We start from the raw sequence: 24,725 nt of genomic DNA on the forward strand, positions 1-24,725 counted from the left end.
CGGTTCCGGTGCCTAAACCGATACTTTTAAAACGGTTCCGGTGCCTAAACCGATACTTTTTTTTTTTTTAAAGGCCACCAAACGAGGTGGATGACATTAAATGGCTTTTTATTTATTTATTTATTTATTATTTAAATTGAACCATTTATTAAAAGTTTAATGTATACTTAAATGTATGAATATAAATAAATACAAAACACAATTTACTTATTTACAAATTATAATTGACATATTTACAAATTCACAGTAAAACCTAAGCCACCCAACTACAACAAGCCTAATATAACTCTAAACAGTTACAGTAATAACAGCAGTCGTCTGTATTCTTGCTCTGCTACAAACCAGCTTCGAGCTTCAGCTTTATTTTGAAATATGATCATATTCTCTGGCTAAATATTTTTGAACGCATCGCCTTAATGTTTCCATGGCGACGCGTCATGTTTCTCACATGACACAGCAGCCGCAATAGCGCTGACAGCTCAGCTGTATCGGTTTTATTTCGTTTTTTCTTTTTATTCAAAATATTCACAAACTTCTTAACTGTGTCACGAACTATCCAGGGTTTTTCCTACATTGAAAATTTTTTTTAAAGCTCACCAAAGCTTTATTTGATGAGCTATTGTGATTTATGAATGATGTAGAATAGACAGAGTGACAGAGAACGATCAGAGAGCTCCTCCCTCGCTCGCACTTTCTCTGTCTTCAAAATAAGCATTCTTAGCTTTCTAATATTTCACATATTACGTTAATAAAAATCAAAAGGTCGGAAGACCGAATCCATTTTGCACGTGGCGCTATCAGACGATGTTTTCCTTTCATTACCGCTGGGTGTGAAATGCGCTCAAAAGACATTGACTCTTCTCTGACCAGCTGACATTAACCATACTTTCAATAAACGGGAAACAAATCGTGTCCAGTTATGAAGTGTTTTCTGTGTGTTGACAAATCTTTCGCGATGTTCTAACAGACGGGATATTCGCACACAACGCGTCTGCTAATGTCCGATTCTCGACCTAATGACTCCTTTGAACCGAATCATTTTAACGACTGGTTAGAACAACTGATCTGTCCAACACTGAACTAACGAATCAGTTTAAATTTACTCTGAACACATCTGAAATGAGAACACAAGTGTGCTTACACAATTTAGCAAGAGTGGGTGTAAGAGTTAGTTTTAATTATCCACAGTCTTTCAGCTTATTTATGTTCATAATGTGTAGTAAAATAAAAAGCCTATAAATCACTTAGTTTAGACTGTGAGGTGAACCCAGAACAAAGTTGTTGTTAGCTAGCTGATAATTTTATGAAATTGTATATGGCAGAAAATTAGGCTATTTGTTCATTTTTTAAATACTACTTTTTAATATGGATATGATTATATACCAAAACAATTATCGGTAAATAGTGTAAAAATGAGGAACAAAAACAAACATCAAGGTATCCCACATGAAAAAATACTATAGTATATTATAGTAAAATTACTATAGTGTTTTTGAACCATACTATAGTAAAGATACTACAGTAAATTGTAGTATATTGTATTATATTATAGTATTTACTACACTTTGTTTATTTACTGTAGTATATTTACTATAGTACAGTTCAAAAACACTATAGTATTTACTAGAGTAATTTTACTATAATATACTATAGTATTTTTTCATGTGGGATCAAAATAAGATAAGCAAAATTTACAAACTTTCTTTGAATTTATTTAAAATGTATTGTCAGTATTGCGCTTGCAGATCATGTGGGTAGGGTACTTTTTTACTGTGCGTGCGTGCGTGTGTGTGTGTATGGGTGACCATGTCTGTCAGCCACCACCGAAGACCATTTTTGACCCAGGAAAAACCCTGCTATCTGATGTTCAAATGTGTGAGTGAATGTGTGTTAGTTGATCTATAAAGCGCAATGGGCGGCGCCATGTTAGTTTGCGCCTCAGAATCGGATCTGTCGGATTTAACGTTACAACACTTGAGATCATTCTCGTCTCACGAAATACATGAAAGTTAGTGACCAATGAACTGGAAGAAGAATAGAGTAAACTATATAGTTACTATATAATGTGCATTTATCTGATGTGAATAAAACACGTAACGTTAGTCAAATTATAACCGTCTGAAAGGATTGTCATTGCCGCTTTCATAGACATCAGTGTGTGTTTTTTGCTAGTAGCCTACTTATGAGCATTTAAATGTCTGAAACCTGAAATAAACATGATGTCGTAGAAAACACTGAATAGTTGTCATGAGTTGTGATGTGACCAGCGCTGAGCGTCTGTCTCTGGCTCAGCCAAAGCGCGAAAGCACGTTTGAATTTTGGCACCGAAATGAGGAACCGAAATCTGCGTTCTGATTCGGTCCGGTACATACCGGTTATATAAGTACCGGTGCCATATTGGAACCGGATTTCGGTACCCAACCCTAGCAGTAAAACAGCAAAGTTAGCAAAGTAACAAGCTAACTTACTTGTCGTGTTATGTTAACGTTACCACGCATATGTGCCGAGTAACTCTCCGCTTTTGTCAATTATCTGAACGTGCTCCTTCCGAGCTTTGTTGATAAGACATTATATAACGTACAGATCCCACCCCCTATGGGCGGGTTTAAAACATGCAGAACTAGCTCCTTCTACTGGCTGTAGTCTCTAGCCTCAGGCCAAAAAAATCCTCAGATTACGCAAAATGGTGATATTTGCGTCATCGGAGGATTTTTTCCAGGAATAAAATGCATAATTCTCTCGTCTCAGGGGGATATGAGGGGGGAAAGTACCATATTTCTAATATACTACCGGGTTTCTACTGATACAAAGCTTAATGCTAATCGCTGAAGTAACCCTTTAAGCTGATTCTGACTAGCAGCTCTGATAGGTCATTGTCTTCATGCGCTCATCAGTGATTGGCTAAAATGCTCAGCCTTGAACAAACACACTATAAATCGAAACCTTTAACATTTGAAAGCAACGCTCAGGCACCAAATATAATATACCCGGTACTCTGTGCTATCAGTACTGCAGAAATGCCACACTTTTATGGTTGTTTTTTTGTACTTCTGTTACGTTTGGCAACTCTATTATATTCCTATAATGTGACGAACAGCGTACAATGCCTATTTGATGATGGGTACATTTCACTATAGACCATTGTTTGTTTTTCTGAGGCTCTCAAGAATGCGTGCAGCTCTCACTTGTAGCCAAAAACATAGGGAATGGTACTACATTTATATCGTCATTGATAGCGTTATCGCAATAAATAACAGAAAATATCCTGATATGGTTTTAACATTTACATTTATGCATTTGGCAGACGCTTTTATCCAAAGCGACTTACATTGCATTCAAGGTACACATTTTACATTTTGTCAGTTCTTGCTTTCCCTGGGAATCGAACCCATGACCTTGGCGTTGCTAGCGCCATGCTCTACTGTTTGAGCTACAGGAAAGCCCTGTTTTAAGTCCATAACGCCCATCCCTATTCCACGTACAATTAAGACAGCTTTTTTTTTTATTATAATAGTATTAATATAGTTTTCACGAGAGGGCAGAAGACAGCTTTGTTTATTACCCAGTCACAATTTAAATACAATTTTAGTTTTTCATGCAGCCAAATACACTGCAGTTTCTGGATTTACAACCATATTTAAATATCCGATTGAATCGGAAACTGTGATGACTGACAGTGGTAACCAATGGACGAGACAAAACGGGGGACATTTTTTTTGCTTGGTACCGAAATTGGTTCAGAGAACAGCTAAATTTTACTGGTATTGGAACCAACTACTGAAATTTTGGTATACCGTGACAACCCTAGAATAATGTCTTCTGCTGTATATTGTCTATTTCATATAGAATGCATTTATTATGCAAGCATTAAATGAGTCTGAAGGGAAATCTCACGTGATACTAAGGTGAGTCTGATGAGAGTCACACTTGAAAACAAAGAACTGTACCAGAAGAGCCGGAGGGGGGCGGAGCTCCAGACTTCTGCCATACCGTGGCCTCTGCCGCCAACCGTCTCACATACACCTCATTCACATCCAGCAGGATATTCTCAGGCTTTATGTCTGTATGGATGATCTTGCATTTCGTGTGTAAGTAATCCAAGCCCTCGAGAACCTGGAGGAGAGAAATAAGACACGATTTAACCTCTTAAATCCTACTTTACTAACACAAAATAGGTGTCATTTTAAAGCTTAGAAGCTTGGCTTTGCGGTGAAAATAGGGGATATGACCATCACTTTAGTGCTTTAAAATTAGCTGACATATTAAAAGTGCTCTATTTTGATAGCATGAAAAATGTGAAGTGTAAAAATCATAGTACATAACAGATAGACAGATGTCATATTTCTTTGAAAAGGTCTCAACTAGCAGAATACAAGCATATTTATTTAAGCATACCATAAAACAGGAGTGCACAGCTGAAACAGCGCTGGAAGCTCATCTCTCATCAACGATGATTTTATTACTTGTTTATTCTATGTACTTTTATTGAGGTGTTTACACAAGTACGTTTTATGTTCAGTAAAATCACTTGTTTGGAGGGTTTTTTTAACCCTTGGTTCATTATGTTTTGAAATAAATGGCTAGCCTACCTAATCCATAATCCATGCCTTGAAGACATTAAAGCTACACTGTGTAACTTTTTTAGTCTATTCTTAGCTAAAAACACTTAGTTCTTTCAAAAATATATGTGCTCATTAATGTATATTTACTTCTTTCAAGTAATAAAGTATTCTCGTAAGTTTATAATATGCCATTGAAAATACATAAGGTAATGGGATCTAACGGTGGTCGCCATGTTGCCCCTCCATCTTGAAAGTACATTAGCCAAAGAGGGACATACCCGTAAATTCAAGCTTCGCCTTTCGCGTTTTAACCGGTTTTAATATGGCACTGTACAAAATTCTCTGCCTCGCGCATGTGCGCGTCAACTTGTTCAGACTTGTCTGGTGCATGTGCAGAGAGTTTTCATCTCAGCAGCGTCCAGTAACAGAGTTATATGGAGTTTTCCTGGCTTGTTTATTCCTCAAAAGTCTGTTTTTCCTTGTGTGGTATTTCTGTGCGTTAATAACTCCGTAAGTAATAATAGTTATTTTCATTGTAGATGTGTTTCAGAGTGTGTCATCGCGTAATTCAGTTGATGTCACCTCAGAAGTATTTTTGTGTCAACATACAATAGCGTAATGCTCACCTATTTGAATAATCATTCAGTTATTTTGTTATCAACAATGTTTATTCGTTTTTAGAAAATATTTGCATGTAATGTATGTTGATGGAAATATGTATCAGGTCTGATCGGCATATTAACAATTGTTATACAGAGCGCACTGCAGTGCTAACGTTAAAGCGGCGCACACACTTTTGTAACCGGACACCGCTTGTTAGCAGCGGCAGCTCAGCTCCTTTTAATGCAGCTGCATTTAGCGCCTATATATGGAACAATAAGCTCTGGTTTACGGTTACATTATACAAATGTAACTTAAAAGTGTAGCTATACAGTTCAGTGTATGTATATTTACCATCCTTATTTGTTCTCTCACAGAAACCACATTTATGTACATATCCACGCAAACCTGTTTATGCCTTGCAATTGGATGACTGAATAAACATTACTATCATCAAAGTTAACTCTGGATTAGCTGCAGTTCTTTCTAGCCGAATAATTAGGCCAGTTGAGTTCTAACCATCCCACTGCGCACAGAATATCCCACAGGCACCGTGTCGAATGTGGACGAGGTCGAACTAGAAGCATAGGACTGGAAGCCATGTTAATCTTGGACTAAATCGGCCACCGTAGAAGTTGAAACGAAATCGGAATTGAGAAGAACAGAAACTAAAATTCACTGGATGGTCATATACCTTTTCACCACTAGATGGGGGAAAATATCACACAGTGTAGCTTTAATACACATTTTTATACGTCCGACAAATTATTTAGGCACGCCGAAATAAAAACACAGAGAAAGAGACAACCAGTATGGGGAAGTCCCAGAGCAAGTGCGAAATTAATTAAATACAAACATAAATTATTCTGAAATATTTGACCAGATGAGAAGTTTATCTATGCATCATCTTTTCCTCTTTTAATTACTTTTATTGTTTTAATTTTCATTACTTTTATTTTGTGATTATTTGAATTCCCTTTTCTGTGTAAAGCACTATGAATTACCATAGCCCACATGAAAAAATACTATAGTATATTATAGTAAAATGACTCTAGTAAACACTATAGTGTTTTTGAACCGTACTATAGTAAATATCCTACAGTAAATTAACAAAGTGTAGTAAATACTATAACATACTACAATTTACTGTAGTATCTTTACTATAGTATGGTTCAAAAACACTATAGTATTTACTAGAGTAATTTTACTATAATATTCTATAGCATTTTTTCATGTGGGAGTGTATGAAATGTGCTATATAAATAAACTTGCCTTGCCTTAATACACTTAGAAAATCCCCAAGGGTTTGATGGAGCTGCAATGTGTATACCGTATGCTGATAAAACAAGTCTGAGAAACTGTTGTTTCTTTTTGACATCATTATGAACGGAAAACCAACCCACCTGTCGAAGAATGCTCTTCACACAGATCAGAGGCAGACCCATGTAGTTCGATTTGATGATCCATTTCAACAGCTGGTGACCGAGCACCTCTAGTACCATACACACATCTGAGGGGTCAAGGAGTCAAGGAGAGAGTTTGTGATCGTTGAACCACTAGATGCCTGCAGTTTAAATATGGAGTCTGCATGTTCTACGCGTCCCAGAGTGAATGAGCGGCGCACTTTTGTCTGCTACAGATACTCAAGTAGGGTTGCAACAACTGGTCGGGTAATGAAAATCATCGATAACGATTCTCATTATCGATTAGTCGGGTCTGTGCACGATAAGCTTCCATCAGTCGTGCAAAAATTACTTTTTGAGTAACGCATTTCAATGGACAAGATGTGCATCTAGAAATAGTGGAGTGGAAACAGTGAGCTGATGCAGGAATGGTACATGATCCAAGCGCCCAAAACATGAGAATTGTTTATTTTAAGCTTCAAAGCGAATGCATTAGTGTTTAACATTGCCTGTCATGCGCTTTGACGAATGTGTGTGTGCGTCCTCAGTGCAAAACTTTCATTTTACAGGTTATATCCACTGATCTATATAGAGAACAGTGGTTATATACTTATCTGTAAATGATAGTAATTCACGCGAGCATTTCCACTTGGTATGAAAGTGTGTCCTGACAGTCTGTGTTAAGCTTCATTGAATGAGCGCCGGCGTGGTGGGAGCGCACATGCGAGTCAAACAGACAGTCGCGAGGGAGACAGTTAATATTCAGCGCAAAAACATTCATCAGCTGAAATATCTGCTGTTGGACACTAAATATAGGTTTAAAAGTCAACATGTAATTCAAGCATTTTATGAGAGTAGTAACTGTAAAGGGATAACAGCATGTAATTGAGTGTGTGAGTGTGTGTGTGTGTGTGTGTGTGTGTGTGTGTGTGTGTGTGTGTGTGTGTGTGTGTGTGTGTGTGTGTGTGTGTGTGTGTGTGTGTGTGTGTGTGTGTGTGTGTGTGTGTGTGAGAGAGAGTGTTCCTGCAGAACATTCCTCTTATATGGTAACACTGAGTTTGGGTTTTTGTTTTTCTTTAATATAATTTTAATGTAGGGCTTTAAACTCCTTTTGAACATAATGTATAGCACAAACATATCCTTGCGAAAATTAATCATTGTTCTAGTAAAACCATGTTATTGCCGTATTGATTACCATTTGTATAACCACACAAAAACCATATGGATTTGAAGCAAAACAATGGTTAATTTGTGGTTACCATTGAATTACTACAATAACCCTGTTATTTATTTATTAATATTATTTATTATTATTTTTTATTCGATGTAAAACCTTGGTTAATTTTTGTACGGGTAGATATATTCACTATGTGTGTTTTCATAGCACTCAGCTGGCACGTTTGTTTGAAGAGTGTGTTTTGTCAATAAAATAAAAAATGAGTTTATTATCCAATTAATCTGAAAAATATCGGCAAACTAATCGATTATCAAAATAATCTTTACTATACTCAAGTGAGATTTTTGATTAAAAAAACTATCGTCAAATACAACACAGAATCTCAGAGGTCTTCCCGACAAACCAGCAAAAAAAAAGGTTCGATTTAACTTGGAAAAATTATGACAGAAATAAATAATTATTATTATAATTTATAATAAAAAATAATGAAGAAACACCTATGCAACTTGTGCAGCACTTTATTTTACAAGAAAATAATTAAAAACAAATTCTGAATTGTTATATTTTCAATTGATTACATTTTAAACGGTTTAAACTGTTACGGTTTTATTAATTAATGTTTTATGATGATTAAAATTGAATTAACCCATTAAAATAGAAAAAAACTAAACTGAATCTTGTGTGGAAAATGGCATGAATTAGTGGGGGAAAATAAATTGATTTTATAGGGCACTAGAAACTAAATTTGAAGAATATAGTATAGGCTTGAAAGTCGAGAGGTAGAGAATTATTATGAATATTATGAGAAAAGATTATGAAAACAAAATCGTGCACAATAAGAACAAGAGCATGTATTAAGAGAGTAAGTCGAGTTCCTGTTGACTTTAAATGACAGAAGACGTGACGATCACATGACAGGCAGTGAAGGATACGAACACCATTGACTCCAGAGATTTTGAAGTCATCGATGAGCTGTACTATCCTCTCTCGCTTGGCATCTGTGGGGTCGCTGTCTCGCACCTGAGGGAAAACTCTGTCAGAGTATACATCTTTGTATACATTTTTAATTAAAATGGTAAATGCATTTGGTTCTCCGACTTACACATTTCAGTAGTTTAATCTCATCCAGTGCGGTCTCAGTGTAGTGCTGGGCACTTTTAACCACTTTCAGTGCCACAAACCGTTTCCGTCTACAGACAAAATATCATATATTGTTGAATCCACACAGACAGTCAAACAGCATGTGGGCTGACTATCCATACATGACTATAATCTGACATCGGCTTACATCTCAATATTTAGAGATTGCGCACCTAGTTCCAGCAGTTTAATCTCAGGGATTAGGATTCATGTAGATCCCAGCATGTAAAATACTCACTGTAGATCCCAGCACAACCATACAGTGGAGAAATGACCCCATCCCAGTTTCCTGACCACGTGATATCTGCCATTAAACAAGTCTCCAATCTTCACTGGATAATACCCTCCTGAAAAAAAACAAAAAAAAACAATCGTTGAATAACATACATCCAACCAGTCATTATCATTCATTACTGCTGGGTTAATAAAGCGTATAGCGTCTGTTTTTCAACAGCTCTGATTGTAACTCATTCAATCAGAGATGGAAACATTTGTTTTCTTTTGTATCATAAAGTGAAGCTGTTTTGCACCAAAACTAGGGGTGGGAATCACAGGGTCCCTCACGATACGATACATGGCACACGATATCGATAATATCATTCTGCGATAATATACTGCTAAACAATCCTGTAATGATACATCACGATATCTGTTTATCTATGAAAACAAAATGCCTGTGAAAAGGTTAAGTGCAGGTTTTCCAAACTTTAGACTTAAAGGAACACGCCATTATTTTTGAAAATAGGCTTAATTTCCGACTCCCCTAGAGTTAAACAGTTTTACCGTTTTCGAAGCCATTCAGCCGATCTCCAGGTCTGGCGGTAGCACTTTTAGCATAGCTTAGCATAGATCATTGAATCTGATTAGACCGTTCGCATCTCGCTCAAAAAATGACCAAAGAGTTTAGATACCTTTCCTATTTAAAACTTGACTCTTCTGTAGTTACATCGTGTATTAAGACCAACGGAAAATGAAAAGTTGTGATTTTCTAGGCCCATGGTATGGCAGTTCCTTGATTATTACACAGAAATGAGAGAATAGTTCCTAGCCATATCGGCCTAGAAAATCACAACTTGTCATTTTCTGTCGGTCTTAGTACACGATGTAACTATACACATCACAACATGTAAATAGGAAAATGTTGGCGTTATTTTTGTCACTAATTGAGCAGCAGGCTAGCTGGAGCCGTTTACCTCCAGTCTTTGTGCTAAGCTAGGCTAGCTGGAGCCGTTTACCTCCAGTCTTTGTGCTAAGCTAGGCTAGCTGGAGCCGTTTACCTCCAGTCTTTGTGCTAAGCTAGGCTAGCTGGAGCCGTTTACCTCCAGTCTTTGTGCTAAGCTAGGCTAGCTGGAGCCGTTTACCTCAAGTCTTTGTGCTAAGCTAGGCTAGCTGGAGCCGTTTACCTCCAGTCTTTGTGCTAAGCTAGGCTAGCTGGAGCCGTTTACCTCCAGTCTTTGTGCTAAGCTAGGCTAGCGGTGGGTGTGTCAGACAGAGTTATGGCACGGAGATGAGAATGGTATGTATGGACTTATCTAACTCTGGGGGATACGGTGAATAAGATAAAGTCCCAAAAAATCAGCTTGTTCCTTTAACCAAATGCATCCTATATGAGAAAAATCAGATATAGATAGGCCTACACAAAATAAACACAACATTACAACTTGCATTTACACAAAACAAAAGGCTGCGAATGCACACGCAAACTAATAGTCATGATGAAGATGTAACTCCAGCTGTAAAATGGTCCCAAACAGAACTCCGGCACAATATGTAATATGGACCAATTATTTTTTTAACCAATTATTATTGCCTCATTGTTATTATAAATGTATTTTAAAACCATTTTAAAAGATATTGTTCACTTATATTATCCGATTACTAAATCAAAATAATTGACCGATTACCAAAATATTAATAAGTTGTTATCATAGGGTTATTTCATATTTTAATAATTTTTCCCTTTTCCCACAAAACTGTGATGAGACACATGTTTCTGAGACTTATATCGTGTTATAAGATCTTGGTGAAATCACCCATCTCTTTCCGTTGAACAACTTTATATAGGATCAATAATCATCTTTTTAAAATTAGGTATAAAGTAGTGTTGTAAAAAATATCGATATTTCGGTATGTATGGATACTAAAATATCTGTATATCTGACAAATGATCACTTACTGCTCTTGACTGATTAACTTGTGTAACTTTAATGGATTCATCTGCATTTAATTTTTTACAATGAAGATTATCCAATGTTATTTTAAGTTTGATTACTTTGTAGGTTTTTTTTTTTTAATATTCAGTTTCTTACCTGAATACTGGTAGACCTACCTGAAAAAATAAAGCAGTCCATTTCATTTGTATCTTATTCTATTGTATTTATCTGTGCTATTGTTTGTAATTTGTTTATTTGTTCTTATTTTATTACTGTTTACTCGTCTTTTTAAATTCCATTTGAAATCCAGCTTCCTTGTGCTGTATGTAAGCTATTGCAACACAATTAGTATAGCAAATATTTGTGAGATAATTGTAATGGTAATTGATCAACGTTTATGAGAAAAAGCTTTATTATATAAAGTGATCTCTTCAGAATAGACAGACAAAAAATTATTTATATAAAAAATATCTATTTGATAGTATATTCAGCGTTTCCCCGTGGTATCGAATATCGATACTTTTTTAGGTATCGTATCAAAGTTAGAAATTCCAGTATCGTGACAACACTACTATAAAGCAAATATTAATTCAAAACTGATTTCTGGTGATAATCCTACCTTTACAATAATCTGACGGATTCTCCTGCTCCTCGTCATCTGACCCGAGTAATTCTGCTGGGGGCGGGGAAAAGTCTGGAGGGGGAGGGCTCAGAGCTTGTGGCGGGGTCAGCTGATTGGACGGGTCCTGTGGAGTGGGAGGAGTCGTGGAGACAACTGAAGGTAGGCCCACTGAAGGTGCAATGGGAGTGGAAGGCGTGTCTGGAGACGAGAGGACGCTGGGTGAGGAAACCACTGTGATGGGAATGGAGTGAGGGAGGCGGGCCGGAGGCTGGAGGTCTGGGGGGCTCTGGGAGAGGTTTAATGGGGGCGTCGGGGGCGACTCTGGAGGGGTGGCGGATCTGTGGATGGTGAGGATGTGGCACAGTTCATCAGAGGAGGGGATCTGGGGTCTGAAAAGCAATAAATAAGAGAAGAAGAGATGTTTAAATCCTGTGTGAAAGTACATTCTTCTACATCACTTATCTGTCGTCTATACCACACGCAGCCATATCTAAAGGCGCAGAATGTTACTATTTATAATCAAGCATCGCTGATGACATCTTCATAAATAATACATCAACAGCTACTACTTTTCATAAGCAATCTCCAGCTGTGACTTTCCTATCTAGGGCTTATGATGTCACTCGAAGCACATATCCTTGGACCATCTGTGCGATTCAAAACAACAACGCACCATCTTAATATAAAGCCACACGGTGTCTCAGACTAGCCAATAAGGGTGTTTTCACTCTTGGGTCCTCTTTAAAAGAACCAAATTCGGACTCCTTTAAGTGGACCAAGAGGTGAACCAAGTGAAAAAGGACCCAGTTCTCTTCACGTTCACACTGTCCCTGTACCTGAAAGAGGACTCGGATCCTTTTTTGGTCCACTTAAAGGATTAGTTCACTTTCAAGTAAACTTTTGCTTATAATTTACTCAGCCCCTTGTCATCCAAGATATCCATGTCTTTCTGTCTTCAGTCGAAAAGAAATTAAGATTTTTGATTAAAAGATTTCAGGATATTTCTCCATATAATGGAAGTCAATAGACCCCAAACGGTTCAAGGTCCAAATGAGAGGTTCAGTACAGCTTCAAAAGGGCTTTAAACCACATCAAACGGTACCAGACGATCAATAAGGGTCTTATCTAGCGAAACGATCTGTCTTTTTTTTTAAAGATAAATAAAGTTAAAGTTTTATAAGCACAAATGCTCTGTTCAGTGATGCGCGCTTGTGACGTCACGTAAAACGCAATTACATTGAAAAGTTCGCGCTAGATGCAGGCAGAAGTACCGAGTCAGTGTTTACAAATGAGCAGAAGGCGTATCCACATATTCAAATGTCTTTGTGTCTGCATCTAGCGTGACCTTTTCAACGTAATTGCGTTTTATGTGACGTCACGAGCGCGCATCACTGAACAGAGCAAGGCGAGCATTTGTGCTTATAAAATTGAAACTTTATTTATTTAAAAAAAAAAAAGACCGATCGTTTCGCTAGATAAGACCCTTATTGATCGTCTGGTAGCGTTTGATGTGGTTTAAAGCCCTTTTGAAGCTGCACTGAACCTCTCATTTGGACCTTGAACCGTTTGGGGTCTATTGACTTCCATTATATGGAGAAATATCCTGAAATGTTTTCCTCAAAAATCTTCATTTCTTTTCGACTGAAGACAGAAAGACATGGATATCTTGGATGACAAGGGGGTGAGAAAATTATCAGCAAAAGTTTATTTGAAAGTGAACTGATCCTTTAAGTAGGAATGTGGTCTCAGAACCCTTTGTGTTCATACTGTTGCTTTTTGGACCTAGTCCAGTTCAGTGTTTGATGGCTGACTCTATGACTTTCAACATTTGATCCCATTCACTTACATTGTGCCTCAGTAAACAAGATATTTGTTTGTAAAGATTTTTATTTTATTTTTTTAATGACAATGCTACAAATACTATTGAATTAAGTTGTTTATCTTTTTACACAAAAATATTTATTTTTGCAGTACTATTTTTGCACTAGCTATATCACACATCCACCTTTGTAAATAACATTTATTTTGAATAGTTTTCCTTGAATCATGTTTATTTTATTGCAGAAGGCAGTGATAACATCAGCATACAAAAATAAACAATACAATAAAATAATAAAAGAAAGATGCAAATTAAATAAACTGCATACAATTTTCCAGGTAAAGTATAGATATGCCTAAAATCAGCATTCAAGTAAGAAATTGAATAAATCACATGAAAAAATAAAACCGCATTTTCTTCACTGTATGACGTACTTCACTGATTCTTATATTAGGCTAGTAACTCAGATGTTTACATTCACTTAAGACAAAACCACCTGTTTATGTGAAACCTGTGTGTTTTTGACACTTTAAAATAAATGCAATAAGACGCTAAAGATTCTGTTAAGTACACGCGCTGTGGGCCAAAAATCACGTGAACTGCGCTCAGACCCCTGAAAAGGACCAAGTGTGAAAACACCCTAAGTATATTTAAAGGGGTTAGCAGCAACAGGGGTCAACAAATATGGGGTTTTCCCAATGATGATATCTAGAGAGCAACATGGCCATTATAATGGCAAACATGAACATCATACACCATAGCTATGTTTCCATCACTCTGTTTTTATGCGCATTTTGAAGCATCGCATCAGAAATGAGTGATGGAAATGCCAAATTTTGCCAAAATCGTCTGTTGGGGACATTGTAAAACGCTTAATGTGGTTTAATGTACTAAGAAAGTCATAAAACTCAGTCAACACAATACTAATAAAGCATACTATGTCCAGAAAAGCATGAGCCCAGAATATGAGGAAATATGAATGTGTTCAGGGTGAGAGAGCTTCCCCTCTGTGTTTTATGACAATCTAAGTGTCAGTACAGATTAGTTTTTTTGCAAATCACTAAGCCTGCCTGTGTTTTATTAATAATGTAAACATATTTTTATCTTTTTTATAACTGTTGGTCCATTAAAGGGGCTATATGCGTTTTTCTGAAATTTAAACTCGCGACTGACACCTGTGGCCAAAAAACAGAACTGCTCTTATTTTCTGCTCGCTCTCGCAGCGGTGGTGACGTCACATCCGCAGACAGCGCGGGAAAAAAACGACCCGCCAGAAAATAGGAAAAATAGGATACAGGCTTATAGGTGCACCCACTGTGAGCGGACAAGGTGTCAGTATGCTCATCAGGAGATGTTTGAGTCATAAATGGTAAAATAAAAAGGCTATTGTTACGTTTATTTTGGGGAAAAAGTTGCATATAGCCCCTTTAAAGGAACACTCCACTTGTTTTGAAAATAGGCTCATTTTCCGACTCCCCTAGAGTTAAAAAGTTTTACCGTTTTTGAATCCATTCAGTCGATCTCCAGGTCTGGCGGTAGCACTTTTAGCATAGCTTAGCATACATCATTGAATCAGATTAGACCATTAGCATCTCGCTCAAAAAATGACCAAAGAGTTTCGATATTTTTCCTATTTAAAACTTGACTCTTCTGTGGTTACATCGAGTACTAAGACCGACGGAAAATGAAAAGTTTCCGCGCTGTCTGCGGATGTGACGTCACCACCACTGCGAGAGCGAGCAGAAAATAAGAGCAGTTCTGTTTTTTGGCCAAAGGTGTCAGTCGCGAGTTTAAATTTCAGAAAAACGCATATAGCCCCTTTAATGGACCAACAGTTATAAAAAAGATAAAAATATGTTTACATTATTAATAAAACACAGGCAGGCTTAGTGATTTGCAAAAAAACTAATCTGTACTGACACTTAGATTGTCATAAAACACAGAGGGGAAGCTCCCGTTCAGCCGATCTCTGGGTCTGGCGGTAGCACTTTTAGCATAGCTTAGCATAGATCATTGAATCAGATTAGACCGTTAGCATCTCGCTCAAAAAATGACCAAAGAGTTTCGATATTTTTCCTATTTAAAACTTGACTCTTCTGTGGTTACATCGAGTACTAAGACTGACGGAAAATGAAAAGTTGCGATTTTCTAGGTCCATGAGACGGCAGGAATGAATTATTACGCAGGAATGAGAGTATAGTTCCTAGCCATATCGGCCTAGAAAATTACGGAAAATCGTCAGTCTTAGTACACGATCCCAGACCCAAAGGGGAGTTGGAAAATGAGCCTATTTTCAAAGAAAGTGGAGTGTTCCTTTAAGCCTCATTATAAGCGTTTTATTGGTTTTCTATATGGGAGGAAAATGCTTAACGTGTAATTAAACGTGTTGTGTTCATATTCTGGACTCATCTGCTTTTCTGTACATAATATGCTTTATTAGTTTGCTGTTTAGCAAGTTTGGTCTTTTAATATCACTTTCTTAAGTCACGTTAAGCGTTTTTCACGTTAAGGTTAAGCTGAGGGAGTTTTATTTACTGTTGGTGACCAGAGCCGCGTTTCCACCGCAGGAACTTTTACCAGGAACTTTGGGCTGGTACTCGGTGTGTTTCTAGCCTAGAAATCTAGTCGCACCCTAGCGGCAGAAAATCTAATTTACCGCGAGTGTAGTCTAGCAACTCTCGGTAGACCTGAGAGCTGGAAAAACCAAACTCTGGTCAGGCCAATCACATCGTGTATAGAGTCGGTGGGCGGGTTTAAAGAGCACCTATCATGGCATCTAAAATGTTCCAAATATTGTTTTAGAAGTCCCCAACAACAGTTTTGCATGCATGCAATGACAAAAAAGACTTTAGTTTTCTTATAATATGCATACATTTTTACCCGTTTTGACAGCGATTCTCAAATGATTCCTTTAGTGATTCACTTTTCAAAACCCCGCCTTTACGTGACGCTAATCTGCGGTGATTGGTCCGATGACCCAGTCAGTTGTGATTGGTATAGTCTGTGCAGATATTTTCGGAAACGGAACGCCCATCAAAGTTTTATAGTGACAGTAATTTGTTAATATGTGTCAGGAGTTATGAATATGAAAACCGCGTCTGTACGTTTGATTGTAATATGAGCCTCAGCTGATCTCATTCATAAAAAAACTCCTCTATTCTCCTCACGAAGACTCGCGACAAATCAACATCCCTCAGGGCTTTTAGTTCAAAAGTGTGCAGATGAGGAGACATATTGATAGATTCTCATATGTCTGTGTCAAATTTCTAAACAGAGGAGTATTTTTTATTCAATACTTCCTCAAAATGCGCAGATAGCCTAATCATGAGCGATTGAGTCTCTTATGTGTTGTTTTCAATTCATCCTGGCAGCCGGAGGGCGCTCTGTGCACATGTAGTCCATATATGGTACAGACAGACGAAGAAGAACCATGTGCCATAATAGAAGTCCATAATAAAAGCTTCCTGAGATCGCGAAACATACATTTGACGACTAATAAACACTCAATCGCGACGATGTATGGTTTGTCTTCAAGCCACTTAGTCTTCAAATGCTCATCCTTGGGCAGATGAAAAAAGTTTGCTTCTGAGTGGCACTTCAGAACACAGCGTCTCGTGGCCATGATGTTTTCTAGTTTTCACTGGCGTCTCGTCGCCATGATGTTTTCTAGTTTTCACTGGCGTCTCGTCGCCATGATGTTTTCTAGTTTTCACTGGCGTCTCGTGGCCATGATGTTTTCTAGTTTTCACTGGCGTCTTGGAGCAATAAGTGGGCGTATCGTATTCAAATAACTTGACAAGTTGACGTCATCTAGTCAGAGAAAAAGCTTCGGTCTTCTAACGATTCTTAAAAGTGACTCAGAGTCGACTCTTACTTTTGAAAGAAAATAACTATATATACGGTGCACTGTCATATTTCAAACTATGCAGGATGTTTTTGTTCACTTAGATCTATGTTACACACTACATGAAAGGTAAATTTCAAAATTCCATGATAGGTGCTCTTTAACATCTGACAGCTGAGTTGTGGAGGTTCTGCGTGCTACTCGTAAACAAAGAAGCTGGCAAACAGCGGTCTTTAGAATCGGCTTTGGCCGCGACTCTGGAAGACTTGGAGTTAAGCTTTTCTTTGAGAAAAGATCAAAGAACGGCACTGAAGTCATTCTTAAGAAAAGAAGATATGTTCGAATTTTTGCCGACCGGATATGGCGAAAGTCTACCAACTAACGTTAGCTCGGCGTCACCTTCTTCTTTGCTCTGGTTGGTTGTGGCGCTATCCAATTGCATGCAGAGGGAATTTGGAAGACAACCGTTTATCCCGCCCCTCGGATTGAGCCCGGCCAATGGTGTGTTCCCAGACCCAACATTTTGATGTGGGACTGGCTTGTCAGGCTAATGTGTTTCGACCGCAGGGTCTAAATGAAGTTCCAGGTAAATATTTCCCCCTCCGAAAGTCCCTGCTCGCGAGGTACTACTTTTTCAAAGTTCAGGAACTGTTGGGGGTGGGACTTGGGTGCTGAACATGCTGATTGGTTGACTCCACGCAGCATTTTATTTCAACCGGCATTTTTAAAAGTCTTTTGCGAGGTTTGTTCTGCATAAATATATCTAAATATCAGTCTTGCTCTTTCTGTCCGATGGCGCGCGTTCGTCTCAGCCATCGCACGGTCAATGTCCGTAATAGCTGATGATAACATACGCTGTCTTATTTTAAATCTAGCTTTAAGAGCTTTCAGAATACACTTTCACACTTTTCATGTTTGGTTTGATTAAAACGAACCCTGGTGCGATTGCTGGGTTAGTGCGGTTCATTTGAACATATGTGAATGCTGCCATCCGAACCCTGGCGCGCACCAAACAAGCGGACCGAGACGCTGAAGAGACGGGTCTCCGTCCGCTTCCAAACCAACTCTAGTGTGGTTCGATTAATATATGAACGCAACACGGACCAAAGACATGTAAACGAACCAAAAACAGGACGTGATGTCACAAGATGCGACTCTACAAGTCAGCTGATTTGACGACGTGGAAAGATCGGTATATCCAAAATGAGTAGAGCAAACGTGGAGCAACGAGGAGGTAAAGCGCCTCATCAATATTGCTGTTTTGTTGCTGTAATGCTGCTGTTCTGAACATTTTGAACATTTTATGAGCTCTTTGTGAGTTCTCAGCTGGTAAAAATAAAACCATATGTACATGCATAAAATGATGGCGTTTAATCAGCACACAGCATTGTTTTGGATGTTCGGTAAGCAGCTCCGTCGCGAAATATACGCCATAAAAGCCGACCAATCAGGTTGTGACCGTATCCCGATGCCTTTGGTTCTGTAACTTTAGGTTCGCTGTTAAAAATGCCAGTGCGGACCAGGACTATATGTTTTGTTTTTTGGTCCGGACCAAACGAACCGAACTATAAATGTGAACGCACCCTTAGCATCAGTGCTCGTCTCTTTTCCGCCATTTTGTTAATTATCTCTTTAGTAAACCAATACATAACCAGCAAAAGCAGCGCTGCTTGAATCTCCTCCACTTGTTATTGTTGCAGACAGTATCGCACAAAAATTATTCCTGTCCGTCGCTGACTGGAGGAACAGTCGCGCGCAGTCCTACATCACCGGACTAATTTGCTTAATCTTCACGATACTTTAGACCGCAGCGGAAACGCAGACAGTAACAGGTCTGGGGGGAAAAAAAGTTGCTGTAAAAAAGTTCCTGGTACAAATTGTTCAGAGTAATTTCGGTGGAAACGGGGCTTAGGTTAACAACTTGATGGAAACGCATCTAATTTGCAAAGTTTGAAAAGATTCGATTCACGTTTGGATGGAAACCCAGCTAATGACATTCTATCAATACAATATTATCACAACAATACATCATTGTTTGATATTAGTGAATATTACAGACAGAGCGACATTAAAAGCATGCCATTTTACTGGCATAAACAGTAATGAAAGCTGATGGTCTCTTCTCAGAATACGATACTAAGAGCTTGTGATATTTATGTAGGGGATACACACATGCTCTATACATCTCGCTATTCCGGCCTACTTCTGAAATCGCAGAATACAAACGTGGGGAAATTATATGCATGATCTTAAACATGATGCATGTGTGTGTGTGTGTGTGTGTGTGTGTGTAATCTGTAAGTTACCTAATGTGTATTGTTCCGATTTTTTCAGGGATGTGTTAAAATAGGTTCCACGTGCATGGCCATGAGTCAGTATGCTTATCTGGAGAAGTGACTCCCATGGCCACCCTACTATATATTTTTAGCATCATCTCACAGAGCAGAAACCCAGATCTGGATTCTGCCCAGTTAGACACACACTCACCCCAGCTCCAAACTAGAGATCTCCACTGCTGCTGCTTTGCGGTTCTTCTTGTTTTTCTTCTTCTGCTTTTTGCCGTGGCTGTTCTGGGGAAGGCTGTTATCACTGCTGAATACTGCCATGCATCAGGGAGAATATCATATAACAGAATACATATTAGACACGCTGCTATAGGCACCCCCACCCCCAATTCACTATGTATGAGTAACTAATGGAGGGCAATCCACCAACATGATAATCATATCGAGGATATTACATCGTCAACAGGCTATATGGCTTTACTAATCCCTAACATGTATCAATAATCCACCGAATAGCTCATACGGAAAGAAAAATCTGTGTAATTCCAAACGTGCTCGCGTTTAGCTTTAACGCTAACACGGGCTCTAGTCATCAAAACAAGCGTCGTTTTAACCTTACGACAAGCGGACATTGTTGAATTTATACACGAGACACATAATACATCCACAGACGTTAACATGTTCAAGGATGTTTGGCTGTTTTTTAATCAAAACACTCTCACCGTTCATCGATATCATCGGGACAGCTGTCACCTCCTCACGCACATTCGCTTCAGTTGGTTCTGCGCATGCGCACTAGGGCACAGTGCTGTATTGCCAGCAACTCATATGCACAGTCCATTGCCACTGTGATTACATATTATACACAGAATAAATACTAAATCATATTTTTTTTAACGTTTTTCTACTATGTAACTACTTTATTTTCCACCTCAGACATTAAAGCATTATCTTTTTCCAAATTAGAGGGAACAAAAACAAATAACACGCAAATTCTCTCTTTTTCCCCCCGTTTTTTTTGTTTGTTTTTAAAATCTGAAGCGAGAAATTATGCCACCCTTTTCATGAAAATTGCTCAGAATTAGATTTTTGTTGTTGTTGTTGTTATGGCTGCCAATATGTCAGGCTGACCTCAGCAAGCATTAAACGGATAGTTCAACCAAAAATGAAAATTAGCCCATGATTTCTTCTCCCTAAAGTCATCCTAGGTGTATATGACTTTCTTCTTTCAGATAAATTCAATCAGAGTTATATTAAAAATGTTCTGGCTCTTCCACGCTTTATAATGGCAGTGAATGATTGGGTCATTTTTGAAGTCCGTAAAAGCACCGCTGACCGCCGGAAGCTATTTTAGTCTATAACGTTTTAAATATGGATATTTTTCTTACACAAATGCGCCACTTCACTTCAGAAGGCCTTTATTAACCCCCGGAGCCGTGTGGAGCAGTTATATGATGGATAGATGCACTTTTATGGACTTCATAGACACAACCATTCACTGCATTGTAAAAAGCGCTATATAAATAAAGTTAACTTGACTTGACTTTAAACAATAAGACTAAATGTGTTGAGCAACAAGGATTAGTTTTCTGTCGATGAATGTATCAAAACAGTTGCTCACCTCTCTAATAAAACACATCATATATTAAAGTGTCTTTGGTGTTTCCATGGTTTCTACAAAATAAAAACGTAAATTGAGAATAATGCGGGTATGATGTCTAGTTCAAATGGCTTATTTCTCTGGATTTAAACATTGGAAACATTTGAGATAATGTAAGTACACAAGTCAACAAAATATATAACATTGTTTTCATGTTCATTAGTTTTTGGAAAAATCTTACATATTGTGCCTTTAAATTGTCTCATTTTATTTTGCCAAAAGTGTCAAAGTTGAGACCAGGATGACAGGGTTAAAGGGACACATAAGGGTTTTTCACTTGAATATTTTAATGTTTAATTTTTTACTATATTTAGCCAATTTAATTTTTAGGCACATACTAAACCTGTAACAAAACATATTTTCCCACCTCAGTTTTAAAGCCTTGTTATCTTTTTCCAAATGTGACTAAAATAAAACAGTATATGTATTTCAATATTTACTGATGCATTTTAAAAATCAAGGTTGTATCTGTTAATTTGATTTAATGTAGGCCTATCTAAGCGAACATGAACTAACAATGAACAGTTGATTCATAAATTCTGTAACAAACGTATTGCTCATTGTTAGTTAATGCATTAAACTAACAAACGGAAGTGTTACATAATTTTCATGAAAATGGTTCAGAATTTGTGGGATCCATCCAAACATAACTGCATCCAAAATCTCATACATCTTCCCTACTATATAGTAGGCAAAAAACAGTTTGTGACAAAACTATATGTCCGAACAGTATACTTGTTACATGTACTTACCATATTAAAGGATTAGTTGACTTTTAAATAAACTTTTGCTGATAATTTACTCACCCCCATGTCATCCAAGATGTCCATGTCTTTCTTTCTAAAGTCGAGAAGAAATTAAGGTTTTTGATGAAAACAGTCCAGGGTTTCTCTCCATATAATGGACTTCAATGGGCTCCAAACGGTTCAAGGTCCAAATGACAGTTTCAGTGCAGCTTCAAAGGGCTTTAAACGATACCAGACGATGAATAAGGGTCTTATCTAGCCAAACCATCAGTTTCACAGAGAAACCCAGCAGTATTTATGGTCATAGATATATCGATTGTAGATGCCTCATTCTACTGATCCGTGCAGGCGCTAATGAGGCATCTACGATCGATATATCTATGACCAGGCTCGTATTTTGACCATCCTTAGCGGAAGTTATGGCGGAGCTCAGAGATGATCACGTTCATCTGATAAGAGGTAAAATAATAGCATAAATACTGCTCGGTTTCTCGCAGAAACTGATCGTTTCGCTAGATAAGATATAATAATTACTTATTAAAAATAAAGAGCATGCGGTTTCCATTGTCCCAGACTCTTGTTCTGATGTCAACAGATATACATAAATCAAACGAGTAAACACATCCTCACTGTTAAAATTATAGCTTTATTTTTTTTCCAGATACAAATTTCCATTTCACTCATTTTAACATTTCGGCTCCCGATTTCTCCTGATTGGCGAGAGTAACTCTGTCCAAGTAAAAAAAGAAAAAGAACATGTCCTCTTGACAATATGTACAGGCACATATACACAATTGTTAGCAAACTATACACAATACAAATACAAAAGAGTAAGTCTTTAGACTGGGTTCAAGTTCTCTTTTAACCCCAACTTCATTAGAAAATTACCATATATTATTATTTTTTTAACCCTTGTATAAAAGTTGTGTAAAACTCGGTGCCGGGCAAGGGCTCCATACACATTCTCTAAACATCGGTCTCAATTGTTTATCTGCAAAGATACAAAGCTGTATTCCACGCAATTGGCAAAACAGTAAAATCGCAAGACTGTACAAAAAAAAAAAAAGAATTTTCGCTGGATTCTCTCAGAGAAAAGTGTACAGAACAGGAGATTTGCTAAAAAACCTCTACATCGTGTACGAAGCGCTACAATTACTAACAAACTCTCATGCACACACACACACACACATTCTCAGACAGGAGAGTCATGCACTCATAACGCAGCCCATCGAGTGAACCTCTCAAAAAGCACGCCAATCAGAAAATCCAATCAAATCTCAAGCATGCATCAGCCTATAATAATCCAAAAAATACACCAACAGGCCAAACACATTCAACAACAGGATAATAAACATACACAGATTCCCCTTTTCAAAACCCGACCCTGTGCATACATTATTATGATGAAGCGCAATAGCACAAAATCACATAAATAAATGCAGGAACAGGAAAGCCTTCAAAAATACATTTGAGATGTCCAGATAGCATTAATATTCATTATTTTCAGTTCTATACACAAAAGGGACCGTGTGTTAAAGCACGACATCAGCTTTATGATCAAGACATTATGGATGAGCCAAAATGTAAACAAAGTGCTTCAGGCAAAAACTAATTTTAAGAAGCTAAAAAGAACAGATGCACACACACACACACGAAGCAATTGAATGCTTAAATAATTGGACTTTACATCCTCATCATCACCTGTGGCATCACAGATCACTCCAGGAAATGAATTAGGGCAACACGTGAGCGTTTGTACTGAATCCACTGAGATTCTGCTTCATTTGATCTTCACCACAGGCAACAGCTGTGCCACCACGGTTCGTCTTCTTTCTCCATTTGGCAAGTCATGTCAAGCACGTTTACTTGGTAGACATTTATAAAAAGTAACAAAGAAGGCACATTTGGCGGTCATGTATAAATAAGCATTATTTACAATATAATAAGTTAGTTTCTATTCAGTGTCTGATGTGCACAACTGCTGCTTTTCTCCTCGTCAACACAAAACGTCTCGGTTTGTTTCATTTGAGACTCAAAATCTTTGAGAATTGTGCTCGCTTGTGCTGTTAAATACAAAGCATTAGGAAATCAATGCCTAGCGTGTGGGTGAATCTCACAAATCCTGCAAGGATCCGGGTCTTATTTCATGCTTAAATCAAATCAAATTGAGAAATTGTATTTTAAATGAAAAAAAAAATCTGCCCTTTTTTAACGAGAATTACAATGCAAAAAGAAAAAAATTGTGATATTAGTTCAAGTGTACAAATATATTTATTTATTTTTGTTGATTTGAGAGTGAAATGTAACTTGGAGCCCATATTTTACCGGGATCTTGGGCGTGAAGGTGCATCAATGTGATGATCGACTAGGTTATAGTGCTACAAATCACAATTCAGATCATCACGTTTCACAAATGTGCATCCCTGCGTGAGAAATTCTGGATTTGAGACCCTAACAACAGCAGAAAACTTGAAAACTGTGACCGTTTGTCCTTCTTTTTGCATGCACGCCTAAAGCTACACAAAAACATGCACACAAATATTGTGCTCTTATAACATGTTCTGGCACTTGTGTGCGTGGACTTCCTCTACAGTCCCTGTAAAAAGCGTAATACTTGTTTTGATCTGCAATACTAATGTAGAAATGTTAGTATAAACGGTTAATACAACAGTGGAGTGGTTTGAGAGTGGAGGGGCAGAACATCTCAATACTTC

General features: G+C 37.8%; 2 protein-coding genes across 6 annotated transcripts in view; both read right to left on the reverse strand.

Annotated features, from left to right (window-relative positions):
- Positions 1 to 20,393, reverse strand: part of srpk3 (SRSF protein kinase 3) — a 57,847-nt gene extending 37,454 nt beyond the window's left edge. Inside the window, exons 1-8 of the mRNA XM_079826966.1 lie at positions 20,328 to 20,393; positions 19,808 to 19,919; positions 11,655 to 12,046; positions 9,121 to 9,229; positions 8,845 to 8,932; positions 8,675 to 8,762; positions 6,566 to 6,672; positions 3,948 to 4,113 (exon numbers count right to left, since the gene is read on the reverse strand). Of these exons, the coding sequence (XP_079683092.1) occupies positions 3,948 to 4,113; positions 6,566 to 6,672; positions 8,675 to 8,762; positions 8,845 to 8,932; positions 9,121 to 9,229; positions 11,655 to 12,046; positions 19,808 to 19,919; positions 20,328 to 20,343 (1,078 nt within the window). The 5' untranslated portion in view covers positions 20,344 to 20,393. The remainder of the gene's footprint in view (positions 1 to 3,947; positions 4,114 to 6,565; positions 6,673 to 8,674; positions 8,763 to 8,844; positions 8,933 to 9,120; positions 9,230 to 11,654; positions 12,047 to 19,807; positions 19,920 to 20,327) is intronic.
- A 2,244-nt stretch (positions 20,394 to 22,637) lies between these two features.
- The window catches only part of plxnb3 (plexin B3), a 139,643-nt gene continuing 137,555 nt past the window's right edge, over positions 22,638 to 24,725 (reverse strand). For all 5 annotated transcript variants that reach the window (XM_079828012.1, XM_079828011.1, XM_079828014.1 and 2 more), the window contains exon 35: positions 22,638 to 24,725. This exon is cut by the window's right edge and continues 607 nt beyond it. The gene's annotated coding sequence lies outside the window, so the exon portion shown is untranslated.

This window comes from Gobio gobio, assembly GCF_949357685.1.
Source record: "Gobio gobio genome assembly, chromosome: 10".
In the NCBI taxonomy this organism is placed as follows: Eukaryota; Metazoa; Chordata; class Actinopteri; order Cypriniformes; family Gobionidae; genus Gobio; species Gobio gobio.